We start from the raw sequence: 19,189 nt of genomic DNA on the forward strand, positions 1-19,189 counted from the left end.
CCAAGATGCTTTTCTTTTCCATAATTAAACCTGAGTATGCAGCTTGCTTTTTTTTTTGTCCTTAGATGTGTGTGTTTGGGTTTTATGAGTAAACAGTATATTACATTCTCCTCCCCCCGCCCCCCCCCCGAGGGTTCCAGACGAGCCCCTTTCTTCTGAAAAATCTCTTTACTTTGCTTCTGTCAGTTCTGCAGGTTCTGCATTTTTCCTCAAATTCCTTTATCTCTGCTCTCACTACAGTTTCCTGGAATTTAACCTGGACAGATCGAAGTAGGTACAAAGGACTAACCTGGTTAAAAAGTGAGAAGCATTATATTTTGTTCAGAAGAGAGCCCTCTTGACATCACATCTGAGGGCTGATAGGTTATGTTCTCCAGATCACCTTTTGCATTGATCCCCCTGCCCCATATGCTCACCCTCCTTGATATGGTCAAGATCTTCAATACAAAGTGGCTGTTTTCAGTGGTGGTGGTGGTAGGTGTTCCCCAAAATTATCCCTGAGAATTGCCATCAGGTATGTAAACTGTTTGAGAGGTACTGTGTATTTTTCTTTGGGGAGGAGGGCAAGGAAGAATAAGCATACAAAAGAAAAACTATTATGGGGGCAGTCTCTCTCTTTTATTTTAAATCACTCCATATAGAAAAGTACATTAAAAAAAAATAAAATCAAACCACCTTTTTAAATCCAGAAACCTAGCAGAGTGCAAGATAGTAGTAAAAATCCATTACCATGTAGAAAACTGGGCTAAGAAATCTACATTAAACAGGAGTGGAAAAATGTACTGCTTCAACTTGAAAGTGTTTAATGTGAGAAGATACAGACATAGGTTCATCTCTGTGTAAAGGGACACTAAGAAATACAAGGTGCTGCTTGCTATTTACAAGGCTTAAAGTGTGGTTGCCAGCAAACTATTTCCGAATACTAAATTGACTAGACAAGTCTTGAATAATTGTCATAAGACTTTGTATCCTCGGCTTAAAAAAAGCTACTTTGCTTTTTACTTGCAGTGGCGTCAAGGGTATTTCATTATTCCATAAATACAATTTTACCATTAATTAAAACACTTCTGAAAAACAGTGCAAAAGGATATTTGAAAATCTAAAAATTGAATTGCCTTGTTTCTCTTCAGTGATTTTAGCAGCTGTGGTTTGTAGTCAGTGGAATAAACTGATGCTTAAGACAGAATCAATACCTGCTATTAAAGTGAAGCGTAAACTGCAATGTACGAGTTTCTGTGTAAGTTTATCTTTGCCTCAAGTACTTTGATTTCATAAATGCAAGATCTTCCTATGTCCAAAACTAATCAATAAACCTGTCTGTGTGCACTGCTTCGGGCTTACTGTAACCAAGCAATGAACCAAGATTATTCTCAAAGTTATTTGTAGTCATATGTTTAATAAGACATTCTTATTGTATCTGAAAAGCATTTAAACTAATAGCCTGATTAAAACCCAATTTACTTATAAAGGTGTTCCTTAACATAACACCTATTGCTCCCATTGTAGGTTGTGAATTTTAACAAATACTCAGCCTTTTATTGGTTTTCACCTGCTTAAATAGGATTTTAAAATTCTAAGTTCCCACTTATGTATGAAAATTTACCTTTCTCATATCTAGCATTGGCCAGTTGTTGTTTTCAGTAACTCCAGCCAAAAGAAGAGAGTCCCTTTGGTAGCAATAAAAGCAGCTGATAGAGGAATAAATCCAATAATAATCTTGTGCAACATGTATTCCAAACCAACTTATTATATTATTGTGCTTATGAAGGGAAAGTCTTGCCCAATTGTATTTCTCTCTGTATAAGAAAGTTTAGAGACTACCTTTATATAATCTCAGCATTATTTCTAAATATGTGCCATTGCAAAAATGGTTAGCATTGGGTATGGAGCCGACAATGGTTTTTTTAGTGTTTTGTCTTAAGTGCTGATTGTAGAGGAGTCAAAGCATAAGAAACTGTAAAAACAGTGGTTGCTGGATGTGTGTCTTTGAAGGAGTAGGAGAAAATATGTAAACAGTGTTTAGCTGTGTTTTAGAACCAAGTATGGCCATCCCAAATCGTAATACATAGGCTTTTCAGGTGCAGCTAATGCTGACAGTAAGCAACTCTTTTTTATAATGCCAGCAGTCAAAAATGTTTGGAGAAAGGGAAATACAGGATCAGAACAGGTTTTGATGTTAGGTTGAGGAAGTAGAGCTGGCAGTTTACAAAAGTGATGTGAGAAACCAGTGCTATAACTTGTTCCTGTTTGCGTTGCAGCTTGATTCAGTGGCACCTGATCAGCTGCAGCATCAAAGAATTCAACTCCGGTTTTAAGGACTGATTCATCCTCTTAGAGGAAAGAAGTGTGAGTGCATGAGTTAAAAGGATAAAGGTGGCAAAGGTTGGTGTCACCAAGCAATATTGCTTGGGGCTGGCAAAAAGTAGCAGATGCTGGGCTTTTGGAAAGTAGCCTTCAGTAGTTCAGTAGCTAGAGTAGTTAACATGCGTCTCCCCCTCCTTTGCCCTTTTTACATTATTTGTGAATGTTGCTTTTAGTGCTCGTGTAAATTTAGGGGGTTTTATCTTTCAGAATTTCCTTTAGCACTTCATTTTTTCAACTTTAATCTCGACATGTGAATAATATCCATCAACAGAACAGCACGCACTTTAAGAGCAGGTGACCTAATCTATGCCTCTGTCTTTATCTGTGTTTTCCTGCAAGTGCAAAATAAATGAGTTTTCAAGTGGTCTATGTTTTTAATAATAAACCTTTTAAAGTTGCTGTTATCTGAAACCTGTATCCAGTAGTGAGAATTAAATGTCAAAGAAATACTTGCTTTGAATTGTTGCTTGGTGGTTCTGAAGTTTTCCTTCATTTTCTCTAGGAGTTTTTTTGCATTTGTATGTGTCAGTATTTTTTTTTTATTTTTTTTTTAGCCTTCCTCCTGCCCCAGAAAACTCTTGATGGACTATCCTGTTTCTTTCCTTCCTTATTCTTCTCCCTTCTCTGACTTTTGAATATGTTGTTCAATTCAAAATAAACTTCAATATTTCATCTTTGTCAAGTTCTTTGAAACTAGATGATGTAGTAGATAAGGATGGATCAGATTATGACATCCCTGAAGGAACAGCTATATTGTGAAATTGAAATATTTGTAACTCCTTGTGGGCTGAGACTACAAAGCCTAATTTCTTATGGCCTTAGCTTATAAATGCTGCTGCTTGCATAGTTCTGTTACCTATTCTAGTCTTAATGAAGTCTTAAAAATGATGCTAAAGCTGCATTTAGGCTGCAATTCAACTATTAGTCTGACTATGCGAGTCAGAATTTAAGGAATTTGTCAGATCATATTTACTCATTAGTCTAGAAATAGCCTTTGAATTATTAGTCTGTGTAAGCGAGAAGTACGGCTATGAAAAGTACCACCTCTCTGAAGCTCAGTTTCACTTGTATGCTGTGGCTCAATATTTTCGTGCTTTTTTCCAAAATACAAACAAAACGGGGTAAGAAATCAGAGCAATTTGTGTTGTTGTTTTTTTTTTTTTTTTTTAAATCTGATGGCTTTAACTTTTGGATAGCATGACTGATCTAAAAATTGAAGCCAGTCGGCTATACCTGGTTTATTTATCCACACTATTCAAAACAAGTCATTAGGAAGATAAGACAGTATCTGAGAACTTCTGACTTGTGTAGTTTGAATCCCTCCAAGTTTGACGAACAACTTGTTTCTTAATCTCTCCTATAAATCTTTTAGGTGAAACAAACTGTTCTAGGAGTTAAGAAATATCCAGAAAAGTTGTTTTGGTTTGGGAGTGGGGTTTTTTTGTTTTACCTTAGAGGGTCTGACTTTCAGGCTTGAGATACTGGATGTCTACAGCTATAACCTCTTGCTCTCAGAAATATTATCGTTCAGCCTTGAAGTGGAAGGACTGACTGATGAAACTTGACACTTCCAATACCTCATTGTGATGAGGAATTACGGATGAATTGAAAGAACAGCAATGAAGGAAGTAGTTTACAAAGCCAATGATGCAGCTGTCTTGATATCTACATGTAGTATCTCATGTTGCTACTTGTTCCCTGTTGTCTGAACTGTTGGGGCTGGACAGCTGGTTTATGTGTTTGTAAAGGAGGAGCCTGCTTAGTGCTATGTAAAATGAGATTCTGTATAAAAGAGAGACTAAACAGTGTCTACAATCAGTAAAATTGGAAAATACAGCCATAGCAATCTGATTGCACAGTCCAGTGTTGAAGATTTTTTTGTGTGTGTCATGAGATCTCTGATAAATTTAGTCAACACAGTGGCACTTCATAATGGAGTGTGAGACTGATTTAAAGATAGCAATCACCTTTTTAGCCAGAAAGAAGGTTGCTATCCTGTAGAGATGATGTTCTAGTTGGATAACAGTTGGAAAAGAGTAGATGAGTCAGATTTCAGGTGTGAAGTGGTGCTACTGCTGTGCAAAACTGAGGACCACATCTGCAGTGTATGCAAGAGCATAATAAAACCCATGGTTTTCAGACTGATGCAGGGAAAGAAAATGTTGCTGTCTCAAATCATATTTTTTTTTCCTGAGTATTTTGTAGACTAGCCAATACTAAAATAATCCTCACTCCTTTCCTACCACATCAGCTATTTCATTCTGTCAGTTCTGCTACTGTTTTGACTGGTACAGAAAATGAAATGAAAAATAATGAGAAATAAGAAGTAATATCCTAATAACGAAATGTAAGCTCTTTATGGTCATGAGTTGTGCTTTTTTTTTTAAATGATTTGTAGTGTTAGATACTTACTGTATTACCTGACTATATCTTGCTTGATTGACCACCAATGCATGAATGAGTTAGTATGTTCACATAGAGTAATTAAAATATTCTCAGCAGTGCAGTGATCTTTCTCAATATGAAGCCTGCTGGTCAGTATATGCATCAAACTGATAAACATATTCTTTCTGGAGCTAATTTGTGATTTGGAGCTGCCTTCCATTGTATAGACATGCATGTCTTTCCTGAGTATCATGTAGTCCTTACTCTCTCATCCTTAAGGACTTTTCTAATCCACGTGACAATGTATTTTTCAGGAAGTTGAACACACCTTTTTATCCTACCAGCTAAATTTGAGAGTGCTGCAGTGGCTTGTGTTCAAGACAGTTGATATTACTACTTTTTTTTCCTTAGCTTTTGTGAAATCTTGTTGCTTCTCCTTAGTTTTTTTTCCTTCTTTGGAATAATGTATCTCTTAATTTTGTTATTTGCTGTTGTGCTGTGATCAGGATTTCAACTCATTTCTCACTTGCTGGAGAGCAATTAATTTTTATTTTTTTTCTGTCTTCTAGTAGTAGCTCAGAATACTTATTAGGATTTGTTGTGCTTTTGAAAGTGCACTTGGTCTCCCACCCTGTGCCTGCCCCCGCTTTTCTACCACAAAGTAAGTCTGCGATTTGAGTTCACTTCTGGCTGCTCACGTGAAAGGGTACTTCCGTCTTTGTGTATGCATGTGTATATATATTTTTGTGTGTGCATATATATGTATATATGCATGCATGCACATGAATTTAAGGAGTCTTTCTCCTCAAATCCTTTCCTTATTTTCTCACTTACTTTGGGATGACTTCTGACTTAAATGTCAGTAAATAGGCATATCTAGTGAGAGGAGGCAGAGAGCTCACTGTTGAAAATAGTGGGGTGGTATTGCGGAAACAGTAGATGATAGGAGCGACGTTTTGCTATTATCTTTTATATACCATTCATGACTTCCAAAACAGGCAATGGCTTTTACCTCCATCTTTTGGCATTTTCCAACGTTAAGGCTAACATTCCATTTCCAAGTTGGTAGTAAAAAACCTTGTTTGAGCTAATGAATTCTAGCAAACCGTAGCTCATAAAATCCTGCAGAAGGGTTTAAATTTTGACTTTGAGAAGTTTCTAATAGCTTATGAGTTAGGCAGCCTTAAAGCAAAATCTGAGGTGGAGTCGTCTTTCCTGTTGGAGCCTTTTGAGTTGTTAAATTCCAAGACTTTTCCTTACTAGTAGGGTTGAGAGCCGCACAAAAGCTTTCTGCATTGCACCTGGTTTAGCCTTCATGCTTGGATCAGCCTTTAGTTCTGGCTTTCCCCCTCTTGGGTCAGCTTCTGTGATAAGGGCTCTTTGTGGAGGTTGTGCGAGATCTCTGCGAAGGGTGCACAGTTGGTGACCTCTCCTCTGAGGGATTGCAGATGAATAGACCATAACTTGAGCAGACTTTAGCCCCCATCCTCTTCTTGCTAGGCCTTAACATCCAGGAGGAGGTTTCCCACCTCTTTTTAGAATAAGTTTAACTCCAGTGTGCCTGTATAGTGTGAAATCACTTTCCAACTTGCTGCTTGCAAGTATGCAGAATTCCTGGGATGCTTCAGTAAATTGCCCAGTCCTTTCTAAACCTCTTCCTTGTAGTCCTGAAAAACTTGTTTTGCTGTGAACAGATTTGTGTATTGTTAGCTTTGTCTCACAACTGAAGTTATGTTTTCCCAGGTCTCATATCTGATAGGCAGGAGAAATCTTGAGGATTTTGCACACAGGGCTTAAACCGTATCTCAAGGGCCTCATTCATATACTTGGTATAAAATTCAGCTGCATAAACCTGCTGCTCCCCTCTGCACCTCACTATCTGCCTTTGCTCAGGACTGAATAAACAGGATCCCAACTTAAAGGAACGTACTTTCTCAGAAAGTACAAACTAATGAGGAGCAGTTTGGAGGAAAAGCAGCACTGTGTGCTAGGGGCAGAATGTATAGCAGCAAGGCAAAATGCCTGATTTCCTGCCTTGAAGCTGTGGGTCTGTGCGTGGTCAAAATTTTACTAATAGAGTGCTCTGACATTGGTTTCCTGTAATAGGTTCGGTTTGGGTGTTAACCTTAGTAGACAAAAAAAGCAAGCTTTTTTTTTTCCAGTTGGTGCCTTATTGCAGAATGGTGTCTTTCAAAGGTATAATGTTGTATAGTTTTGTTCCATGTTGAGCAGAGATAAAAAGATCTGCGTTACCTACTTCAGGTACAAATCTTAGTACTAAAATTTGGCAGAAAAAAATCGAAGGAAGAATAGATGTCCCTTATCTCTGTAGAGATTAGTATTTTTTCCTCCTGATGTAAGGGTCTGCCTTTCACACTTCTTGTCTGGTTTGTGATAGGCCTTGGTTTCATTATGGGATTGAGCTTTGATTTAGTAGTCCAGAGTGTTTCAGATGAATGATGTTGTCTAGGTCTGGCAAAACTGAAATATGTTATTGGCAATTATCTGTGTGAATTTCCTACTGTGGAGCCCTTAATGTTTGATATCTACTAATGCATTCATGTACTGTCAGAATTTTTGGACTGTACTAAAACTTTACACTTGCTGTGGACAATACTTTTTCATTTTGATTTTTTAAAAATAATCTGCAGTTAAACACTGATGCTAGATAATGATACTACGTGTACTGTGTCATGTGCCCAGAACTGCAGAGACTTGTCCATAAATCGTAATGTTGGGATAGAAAGGAAAATATGCAGAGAGTTATTGAAGGCAGAAGTCATCTGTCAAATGCAAGCTTGTCATAAGGTTATTTAATTAGAGGAGTTACTAAGTAATTTTTCAGACTTCTGGGACTTACTCCCATCTGTTTGTGTTCAAAGATGTCCTCCTTGAAAGAGGCAGAAGGAAATAGTTCCCTTGTTTTTCAGTGGCTCAGTTTCTGAATCTGAAGATTAACCTTTTCCCTTCTTTAAAAAGGTTAAGATTTTAAGTTAATCTCCTTTTTTGTTTTCCTATTGTTTTCTTAGAGTTCAAAACAATGCTTTTGCATGCTACAGAAAAGATCCAAGACACAGCAACTTTAATTCCCTTGTCTCAGCCTATCTTCAATTTCCTTATATGCCTGCGATAACCTTCTGTTAGGGCTGAGAAAATGTGGTATACTTTTGTGTGCTTCATTGCATCATGACCTTGCAGATCTGATCCAGCAAAATACTCAACCTCTTAACTGCATCTTGTTTTCCTTTTTTCTTTTTCCTCATTCAAGATAGCTCTCCTGGATCCTGTTTCTATGGTGTTTTGTTATAATAGTCACCTTGTTCCCTTTACTAACAAACTGTGGATGCGACTGCCACAGCAGTTTTGCCTTTACAGATACTTGCATTTCTGATAAATGTATATCCTTTTGATCCCAGTTACATTTGCAGGTTTCAATATTTATACAACAAAATTAAGCTGAAAAGGGTTTAGTTCTAATTGCTTTCCCTTTCTGCTCTCTGTGCTTCAAGATGTGTGTAAAGGCATGGGAGGGGATTTTTTTTTTCTTCCATTCTTCCCTTCTGCCCCAGCTGGTTCTTGTACTGCAGCTGAGGGATTGCCTACTGCTTCCTTCAGAAGTATATAGATGGAGAATTGGAAATACCTGGGTTATTGGAATACTTCAGTATACTTAAGTTATTGGATGCATACATTTTAAGTTGAGTTCTGCTTACTTATTCAATCCCTTGCTTTTCTTTCATTATTTAACTCCAGTTTCCTGGACTTCTAGAAGATAAGATACTTTCTCATGAGTGTAAATATTAAAACAAAGCACCACCCCCTTTGCTTTCTGTGCCCCCCCTGCTCCCCCCACTTCCCCCCGTGGAAAAGCTTTTTTTTTTTCTTTTTCTTTAGAGAGTCAGTCTTAAAGCTAAGAGTGAGCAGTGATGAGTTGAATTCAAAGAGGATTAGGGACAGGACTTTGAAATGCAGGCTAATTCATCAGACACTTCTGATATTGTAGAATTAACAAGAGATGGCATTAAATCATGCCTGAGCATTTGTTGGAGTAATTGCCTTCTTTCAAGCAGAAAAATATGTAGTGGTTTTGACTGATGGGTGGTTTAATGTTGTAACTAAACTTGTAATCCTTTACTTGTAATGAGAACACCCCTTTCAGTGCTTTTTTCCCTGCTACCCTGGCTGCTGCTTCCCTTGCATCAAATACCTCTGATAATTTAGTGGTTTAAAAAAAGCCCAACTAGTGAAATACATCCATACCACCACCACCACCCCAGCTCACTGTCAAGTCAGCCGAATGAATCGGATCACCAGATCTGCCACACCAGTGTCTAGAAGGGGAGAAGTGGGGACAGTCCAGCAGCTCAGGATGGAGATGTGAAGTGTCAACAGCCTTTTTCAGCAGCAGCTGGTCTTTAAAGCAGCTGACTTGTCAGGGTAAGCAGCACCAGCTACATTCTGCTTTGCAAAGCATTGCAGCAGTTTAAGATTATATTGTCTTTCTGGTTTCTTACTCTTCCTGCACTAGTTGTTCCATGGGATCTTTCATCTGCTGTAAGTAAAATCAACTGGGATTGTTAAACAGGGGTTTAGTCTAATCTTGTTAATTTTGTGAATGACTAATGTGCCCGCTATATCTCTTGGATCTGAATTGGAGTCTGTGTACTTGCATTAAGCTACTTGAATGTTCAGATTTCACATCTTGGAAAGTGCTCAAGCGAGAAAATGAATACGCTCGGTAATTCTCAAACAGGAGCTATGGACTTTGAAAGAAGCACAGTGGGCAGATACTGTTTGTGCATCAAGCCATGCCCTACTTTTTTGGGACCTGTCACCACTTTCTACCTTATCCCATTCCAGAAACTGATCAATTAAAACAATCTAACAAAAACATTTAACATGTTCTTTGCAAACCTTATAAAGTCAGGGAAAAGCAGTAGGTATGAGATAGGCGTGCTAAAATTAATGCTGCTGCCTGAGTATGTACCTCAAAACACTTTTTAACCCATGAGACATGATGACAAAATGCTCCCTGGAGGTGGGCATACCAATAAGATGCTTTTAACATGTTGCAGATGGTAAAGTTTTATGACATCTTCCTGACTCTTCTTTTTTTTGCTGTTGTTTTCCTAGCATATGTATAACAGATCAGATCACTCAGCTTCTTTTGATGATGATTTATGATTAATTTATTCTTGGATTTTTTCCCAATCTAGCACAACTAAGAGCAACATAAACACCATTGCTGCCGAGTGTGCACTTACTGTGTAAATTGTGGAACTAGTGTCTGCACTGACAATAATTTGAGAATAGAAGGCTGTTCTAAACATTATTTTAAAAAAACCCATGAATTAACTATTGAAAGAAATGTTTTTGTCTCCATCAATCTTTCCTTTTGGGAACTAAAATTGAGTGATAATAGACTTAGATGTTATCTTGAATTTAAATAATCATTTTGTGATGTTTTATTTCCATAGTCTGTGGCAGGTAGTGCAGATGAGTTAGATTTTTTTTTTTTTTGAGACATGAGAAACTTAACAGGAAATACTGGATACTGCTTCTGACTCCCTGCTGCCATCATCCTTAAGAGTTTATTCTTTGCTTTCAAAGTTACTGGTGCACTTGAGAGTATACCCTTCCATCAGTCCCCGTACCCTTAAAAGTTTTTCCTCCTCTTTTTTTTTCCCCCTCCCTCCTGCCATCCACCCTTATACATTTACACAGCTTCATGAATCATGAGGATTGAATAGTCAGAAAAAAGCCAGCAAAGCCTTTTAATGGCTCCTCTGCAGTATTTCTGTTGCATTCGTGTTCTTGTGTATGAGACTTTCCCCTCGCTTCTGCTGTTTCTGTGGAGAGGTGACAGTCTCTCCCGCGAGTCAGAGCAAGATTCTGTTTTGCTTTCTGGTCCTTGGGCACTTCACAGCAAGTGCCGGTCCTGCTTCTGTCTGTGGTAGCCTCTGCGGAGATTTTTGCTTGGTTGGTAGGGCTTCTTTAGGCATGGTAGACTTGGGTTAGTGGGTGTTGTTAGAAGTAGCTGCTGGCAAGAAGATGCGTTCTTATCCACCCAGGCTTTAGCTGAGCAGGTGTGTGTTATTGCACCGTCTTGACTGTCCTCTCAGTCTGATGGCCACTTTGACTCCAACAGCTTTTTCTCACTGTATGGCTGAAGAAAATGAAGGGTGTGTTGCAGTTTTTTGGGTTTGTGGGTTTTGCGGTTTTTTTGGTTTGTTTCCTCTTTCTGGTGGTATACTATCTTGCCAATTTTGTAAGGCAAATAAAGTTTAGTTTTCTGCTTTCTTGGTAGGTGATAAGGTTGACCACTTAGTTTAGACACTTATTACTGGAGTGGATGAAGTCTCTAGGCAAAAGGGATCATGGTTAATTAGAGGTCACCTGGAGCTGGATGCCTGAATGCTCATGGAGCTGTAAGAGTGTTGTGGGGTTTTTTTATACCTTTAGGATCACATTGTATGATGTCAGATGCTTACGGAAGAATTTGTAGTTTCTTGTAAAATACTGAAATACAGTCTAAAACTGCATAGCATTTGTGGGCTAATCAATTAACCCAGTGTATATTAAAGCAGTGTGGGGATTTGGAGGATAAGTCATGCTGTTACTTTTAAGTTATCTTCAAATTTTAATTAGGTCCCCAAAACATACTGAATTGCAAATCTTTGTATTTAACAGTTTACCTGTGCTTTAAAAGCTTACTGCCTGAATAGCTCTGCCTGCCTTACCTGAGGGTTTCTGTTGCTTGTTGGCTTTTGTCAATTCAATAAGTTTATTGTGCCCAGAATTCTTAAATGAAGTGGAACCAGAACTTGCAGTTGATCCCATTTGCTGTACAAATAAGTCTTCTGCTGCAAAGCTAGATCAGACCTTCCTCAGAGAATATGTATACATGTATATCAGAAACTTCGGATAAAGCATTATTTTTGTCTAATCCATTCTGGGTTTATAAAATGTCAGGTTTTATAGTTGTTTTGGTACCTCAAATAGTGCCTGTAAACTCTAAAATATGTACTTTGCCCTAAGTAAATGTAGAATTTACAGAGAAGGTAGGGCACTAAGGCATTTAATTTTGTTTGGAGACTACAGCTTATAGTAATTGGCATTTTCAAAATGTTTTGAGTGTATTCACTGAGAGTATATCTAAACATATTGCCTATATATGGAGCCATCTAAGTATAATCTTCATACTTTTTCTCCCTTTTTTGAGAATTTTAAATTGCCTTCTTGTATGCATGAGGAGTGTGTGCATGTGTTTGTTCCTCCCTCACTGGAATCTTCTATTTTTGCTTTGAATATTCAAACATATGAAAGGAATGTACCTTTGGCAGCAATTCACTTAAACTAAGTAAAGGAATAAGAATGAAAATTCAATCATCTTTGCTGTAATAATTTCAGACATTATGTCTAACAGTGGTAATCAAATATCACAAAGTATTTGTATATATGTTCACTGTTTTTTCTGTTCATTTCTGCTTCGCTTCTTGGTGTACTTGGAAATGCCTGTTTTACTAATGCCAAGCAAGTTGGCCATCTAAAGAAGTCAGCATTTGTTTATGGGAGATTTCCTGCTCGTGTTGCCTCTAAGAAGCAGTGTTCTAGGCATTTCAGAGCACGCTTTATCTCAGTTTCGTACAAAACATTTTTGCTGACAAGGGAAGACATGGGTGCCCCGTAATTTTAATTACATTAAATTGCTAGAGTGCTTGCCTGGCACGTAGAAAGCTGGATTCATTTACTACAGCAAGAGAGACTTGGAGTCGTGTTTCTGAAGACCTCTTGGAGGGCAGCAAGCAAGCGTTGGGTCAGAAAGCAAGCCAACTTGCTGGACTCTGTCCTCTGCTGAAGGTTTTCCTGGGTTAGGAGGAGCTGGCACTTCAGAGCCTGCTTAGCTATTCCATAAGCATCTAATGTGATGTCTAATTAAAAAATTGTAAACGGAATTGGGGGGGGGGCGGGGGGGAGAGAAGCGGATATTAAGTGCCAGCAGTAGCAAAGAGAATTGGGCTTTGGCTGCATCTGTGGCTTAGGCAGCTGTCGGACTCTGCTCAGCTTTCAGTCCTTTTCTTAGCTAACTAAGCTCTGTAAGGAGCCTTCATGCTTGGTTTAGGGATCTGAATTGTAGCAGGCATTAAACTGTTGCAATGCCAAGTGCTGCTCTACATAACATCAAAGTGCTTCTGTGTATCTGGCCCCAAGTACATGATCAGAACAGAAGTATATGAAGTGCTGAGAGGAGTGTCGTCTGCAGTGAGAGCACCCCTTCCAAAATCATCTGGTGATTTGACTGATGTGTACTGCATGATGCAGTGAAGCCTTGTATTAGGCCAGCTGGATCAAATGATGCTCTTTGAAGATGCTGCCAGTATGCAGTTTCCCCTTAGAAAATCATCAGTGAAGAAAATCTGTCTGCAGTTGGCCCTTGGCCAACACCTTAAAAGCAAGTACCAAAAGAGATATTAAGCCTTAGCATGCATTTTGTCCCACAAAGCCATGTTTCTCAATTATTCTATCTGAGTGTATGCTACGAAGACAAGTAAAACTTTGCTTTGTTCTGTGTAATTCCCCGCTTTGTATTCTGCATGAGCTTCTTTGAAAAGTAGTCTTGGAACATGGTGATGAGCAAAGCAGTTGGTTTGACCGTGTCTAGGCTAGCTGGATGGTTTAGCGCTTGGATAGCTCTGTGCGTTAGCCTGCGAGATGTTTTCATCTGTCTTGCTGCCATTTCCATGGAATAGACAGTGAAGAGCTGTCCACGTAGCATGTGGTGCATCATAGCTCCCAGCCATCTCCTTTGCCCGAATGTTGCATGTTGTTCAGCATCTGGGTTGCCTGAGAGAGGAATGGCTTGTTTTGGAGGCACATTCAGCTCCCATTTAAGATGTTTTCAACCACAAAAGCTTTGCTGAAGTCTGTGTTGAGTTGCCACTTGTAAGGCGTGTAGTATCTTAATATATTTGGTGATGTTACATGTTGGTAAGTTGTTCTCTTGTTGATAGGAAGCCAGTGCAGGATAGAAATCTCTGCTATAATGAGATCTAATACATAGCAGCTAAATGTCAAATCCGTGATGCTTGAAACTTTAATTAAAAGAAAAAAAAAGAGTATTGAAGACAGAAATAGGAAAAACAGTAGTGGTTTAAAGTGGTTTGGTGTTTTTTTATAGGATCAATACCTAGGGACTTGGATCAGTTTAATATCTTTTTTTTTTTTTTTTTTTTGTGCCAAGTGAAATAACAATTGACAAAACGCTAATTGCTTTGCCGTGCTTCTAAGGAATATAGTATTCAATGCAAACAAATATACCAAAACCAGAATGGTAAGTGGTCTGGAAGTTCTAAGTAATGGTAATGAAATTATCCACTAATGTACATCTGTATATAATTACAGCTTTCTAAACTCAAATGGCACTAGTCTTAAATTTCTTGTTGAATATGATTGTGTCTTGTTGTAGATGTGTAGAAATGCTGTAAAAATGTGTTTGACTCTTGCTTTGCATTTGTACTACCTCATCCTCCCTTTCCCTGCACCAGTCAGAGCAGCTGCAAATGTGTCACTAATCATTTCAAGAAACAATTTTTTCGAGTCTAGCTCTTGAAACTGGAGTTTCATATTGCATCTTTGTCATGTCTCAAATTTAATCTATAGGGTAGTCTTAATGGAGTGGGTGATTTGAGAAGGGAAAAAGGGGTAATTGCAAGGTTTGTAAACTGATGTAGGCTTTCTGAGGCACAGAAGGTTTACAGTATCCTGAAAGAAAAAGTTGCTGCACTTCAGTGACTAATCAGCATAAAAAACCCTCCAAAACCAAACCCCTAAGCCCCCCCAACTGAATAAATTTAACCATAATGAATTGTGGTTATGGTTTGCAAGGAATGTTTTAACAAGTTGGCAAGTAAATGTACATCACCTAACTTCTGAGCTTTTGGAGTAGCAAAGGTATTTAGAGAATTGGATTTAAAAATTACAGTTAATTCAGGTTTATTTGGTACACCTAATATATTACTACAATACTGTTGTAAGATTTCCCACTGAATGGTGTCAAAAGGTTGCAATTTTCTTTATTCTCATGTCATCTGGTACTGAATCAGGAATTAATGGGAAGCAGTGATATGATGTGTAAAATTAATGTATGCCAAATCCCTGCAACACGTGCATTATAGCTGGCGTGTACTTATTTTGATGTTGCTATATGTGTCCTGGCCTGAGAAAACAACTGCATGAACAATGACCCCAAATGCATTCCTCTAGTGGCATTCCATGTGCATCTAATGTTTGGTTAGTGTCTCTGCTAGTCGGGCAGCTACCTTTTTAATTTTTTTTAGTAAGCTCAAAATACTTGTCTGGGTGTATTTACAGCATTTACATATTTAGGTTGTAGCCTGATATTTTCAGCTTTTTTAGTATGTCAGGAAAATAGTATTTTAAAGTATTAAGTACTAATAGTATTAATATATAGAAAGAGGCATTAGCCTTTTCTTTTTAATTTTATTCATTCAATCTCCCTCTTGTGCTCTCATGATTAAAGAGCTGTGCCTCCTCTTAAACGGTTTCAGTTGCTTTCAATCTTGCCTTAAGCTTAGCTTTTTGTATGAATGACTTTTGTCAGTGCAAGCATTATCTTCTACCAAGAAGATTACTCATCAAATGCAAGCAGCCTTTTAAGATCACATTAGAAGTTGGTATTTTCTTTCACTCCAAGCAAGCTGAAAAAGCAACTCTTGTCCTGTGATGATGACAACATAGGGATGTCATTTTGGCCGTACGGTTCATTTGTGTATTGCACCAAATTAACATGCTGAAGCAATTTACAGTCAGAGATGTAAAGAAACTGGTTGTATTTATGTCTGTGGTTTTAACATCTGCTTTCTTCTCCTTTTGTGCACTCGAGTTCTCTCTAAAGGATATAACATGTTGTTTGCCCCTGAAAGGCATGGGGTTCCCGTGTGTACTTTTCCAAATGCTTCATTGGGTGAAAGTTGGTGCTTACAACAGAACATCAGTTTTAGCAGAGTAGTCTTTTTTAAAAATAATTAAAATAGACTTCTTTTGGAGAAGAAAAATACCACAAAGCCCTAATCTAGGGCACAAAGGTTTGAGGTTAATATCCCATACTCTCCCATCAGTATATTGTTTTATGAGGAGTCTTAGGAGGCAAGTTGAACATCCAGCAATCTGCAGTGGGAACTTTCATCCTGGCAGCTTGGCTTACCCTAGAATGTCTGAAGGCTGTACCCAAGCAGTTTCTTAGAAGCCTCAAATTTATAAGCATTCAAAATGGCATTTAGCTATAAGATCTCTGAATCTAACTTTGCCTTTGGTAGTTTATGTTTATTAAAAAAACCCAAAACACAACAACATCAAAGTCCAAAGTGAAAGAACTTGATAAATAATTATGCTTAATGGCACAAGGTCCTCAGCTAGAACGTTTAATGGGAAGGCAGATTTTTTCCCCTAAAGACTTAGAGACTTAAACTCAATAGTTTTTGTTTAATTACAGGAGACAGCCTTCCAAAATTTTTTGATTGCTTAATAGATGTGTCGCATTTATTTTTCAACTTAGGTAGGTATTTATTTTTTTTTTTAGACTTGTTACAGCAATTTTGTATAGTGAAGAGCTTTGTGGAATTTTGCAAAACTTGACATTCTTATTCAGAAGATTTTTATTCCAGCTACAGTTGATACTTGCACTTATTGTTTCCTTAGTATCGCTATCTATAAAATGCTGCACAAAGCCAAATAACTACTGAAATACAACTTTCTAGAACCATAGAAATCTTCTGTTTCAGTGTGCTGGTGGGACTCAGTGCACAGGGGCAGACAGTTTTCCTCACCAGCAGGAGCTATGATCATGTTCTTGAAATGCGTTGTGTGTTTTGGGGAGTGTTTGGGGGGGGTTGTTTTTTTTGTTGTTGTTGTCTTAAATGTTTCTTTAAGCAAAGCTCTTGACCTCCACGAGCCCCAGTGGCCCAAAGCATGTACCAACATGGTGAAATGTAGTTTAAGAACTTGGACAAATTCCTTCTCTCTGGTATCCTCAATGCATGATGCTATGAAAAATATGCATTTATAGCATTTCATGTTTAACTGATGTAGTGTTTAGATAGCTGGGTTTTTTTTTCTAAAAATGATTAACAAAAAAGCATCAGTATTCAGTTTTGCATTTCAGTATTTTAGAAATTGGATGCCTTCTTTCAACTTATTTCCAAATATTAGTGCCTACTTAATGTAGACACTTAAGCTGAATTTACATTGGAAAATTCAGACGTGCTTGGGGACATGCTGAAATGATATAATTTGTGGTTGAAGTGTTCCCCAACATAATTTTGGCCCATTTCAACTGCTTACTATTCTACCCAAAGAATTCCCAGACGTGGCTAAGGAGCTGGGATGGCAGAGACAGTTTACAGTATGCGATTTGTACACCATCACCCTGTTCTGGAGACTCTGACAGGTTCCTAGAAGAGATACGAACTGTTCTGGACTGCTTGAGTGCAGTGCCTAGTAAAGATTTAGGTGCACTTATTGATTAGTATAGGCATAGTATTATATCTTCTTATATGGTGTAGTAAAGGTGTTGTCTTTAGCAGGGTTGTGCAAATAAAACCGGTATTGTAACTGGGACTTCTTCAGTGCAGATGTAGAAAAGGAAACAGAATTTCCTTTGGCAGGCGTGCAAGAACAACAGAAGCTGATGGCACTTAAATCAGTTGGCTAAGCGTAGTGTGCAAATCGGCATACAGTTACTAATTATCTTTAAAAAAAAAAAAAAAGTTACCCTCTTTTCTGCTTCTTCCAAATGCATAATGGGATCATTCCAGCTTGACATCTTACATTTTTGTGGTAATGAGCATACAAGAGTGTGTGTGTGTGTGTGTGGGTTCTGTTGAAAGGAAAATGAGATTTATAGATTCAGAATAAACGTTGGAAATTGGAGGAGGGGGGAGATGAAAATTTTCTGTCCCCTCTCTGCATGGGTATTATCAATATTACTGGAATCACAAATCCAGCAGAGTTGCCTGTGAAGCCCAGAAGAAGCTCAATTGAAATGAACACATGAAAATAGCAACTTGAAGATATTTTGGAAGTTTTTTCCAATAGTAAGGCTGCCACTCTGGATATAACTGCTAGATAACCTGACTTCTCTTTTTCAGATAACTTTCCTATTTGGGCTGTTCCTTGCTAGAGTAGGGCTTTCTTCAGGTTTTGTTTAATCTTTTTGCCTGCATTGCTCATTTGAGTATTACCAATTTTAAAATAAATAAATAAACAAATAAATAACTTAGTAAAATTATTCCATCTTTCCTAATACATTTCCTTCTTAAACATTTCTTTTTTTTCCAAATAAGAATCACTGCATAAATTAAATGCAAAAGCTGTCTTAAATTTTTGTTCTGTTTTTTTTTATGTTTTTCAAGTAATAGAGGAAATAATCATCCTTTCTCTTAAAATCCAAAGTTAGCTCTCTTGGACCACTTCATGAGTTTAAAATACACAAAACTTAGTTATTGCTGTTTGCTTTGAAAACAAAATAAAATCAATTAAGGAGACTATTTTAAAGATTATGTACTTTTTTCAGGAGGACCCAAATGATATCAACCCCAAAAGGAAAGACGTGCGTGGCAATGATGGGGAGGACAAAGCACAAAGTGTGGAGACGCTACCTCCAGGTATTGCAGTAACATTTGTTATGAAAGATCCATAGCCATAAAACATTTATCCTTGGAAGCTGTAAAACACAGCAGTTGTTCTGATTCTAATCATTCTTTGTAGTTCGGAAGTGCTAGGATTATGTTAGCAATATGTACTTCTCTATTCTTAAAGCTTCAGCTTTCTTAAATCTTACCTGCTTCACTGCTCCTTTGGGTTTAAAGCCATACAGAATGTCACTCTTTGCTAGTATGTTTGTATTGTCCTGCAATAGCTTTGAGCTGCCGTAAAAGCCTCTCGTATAAAAGTAGTCTGTTTCTCTCAATGGATAATGCTGGCAGGCAACAGGCAAGTTGCCTTGGGACTGTGCTTCCAACTAAAGATTCAGCCAAGGTTCATACTTTTTTAGTTTTGTCTAGCTTTTGATGGGGCAGTTTTTCCTGAGTATGCTGATGGTGTACCTTTATTTTTTTCATACTCGCTCAGTATTCGTCACATGCTGGCAAATAACAGAGCAACGTGATTTTTGTTTTATTTGAGTGAAATGCTCTTATGCCTTGAGGATGAGCTAGGAAAATTAAGTGTTAAGGAATCTTCATTTCATGTGACTGCTTCCATAAACTTCTTTTGCTGCTTAACTGTTTCACGTCGGTGAGATTTGATATGTAGCTAGAATTATTGTACTAAGAAATACAGAGATAGTAAAATGGATTTGAATATTTTACACTGTATTGAAAAATTTTACTGTACAAGGAGGACAACTTCTGATCAGATAGCT

At 37.8% G+C, this 19,189-nt stretch overlaps 1 protein-coding gene across 2 annotated transcripts in view; it reads left to right on the forward strand.

The window, feature by feature from the left end:
- GALNT2 (polypeptide N-acetylgalactosaminyltransferase 2) overlaps positions 1–19,189 on the forward strand; it is a 98,172-nt gene that overhangs the window by 35,134 nt on the left and 43,849 nt on the right. The window contains exon 2 of one of the 2 annotated variants that reach the window (XM_075043307.1): positions 18,341–18,431. In XM_075043307.1, the coding sequence (XP_074899408.1) occupies positions 18,341–18,431 (91 nt within the window). The remainder of the gene's footprint in view (positions 1–18,340; positions 18,432–19,189) is intronic. The other variant, XM_075043308.1, reaches the window with a different exon arrangement.

The sequence above is a fragment of the Buteo buteo genome, chromosome 12 (genome assembly GCF_964188355.1).
Source record: "Buteo buteo chromosome 12, bButBut1.hap1.1, whole genome shotgun sequence".
NCBI classification, from domain to species: domain Eukaryota; kingdom Metazoa; phylum Chordata; class Aves; order Accipitriformes; family Accipitridae; genus Buteo; species Buteo buteo.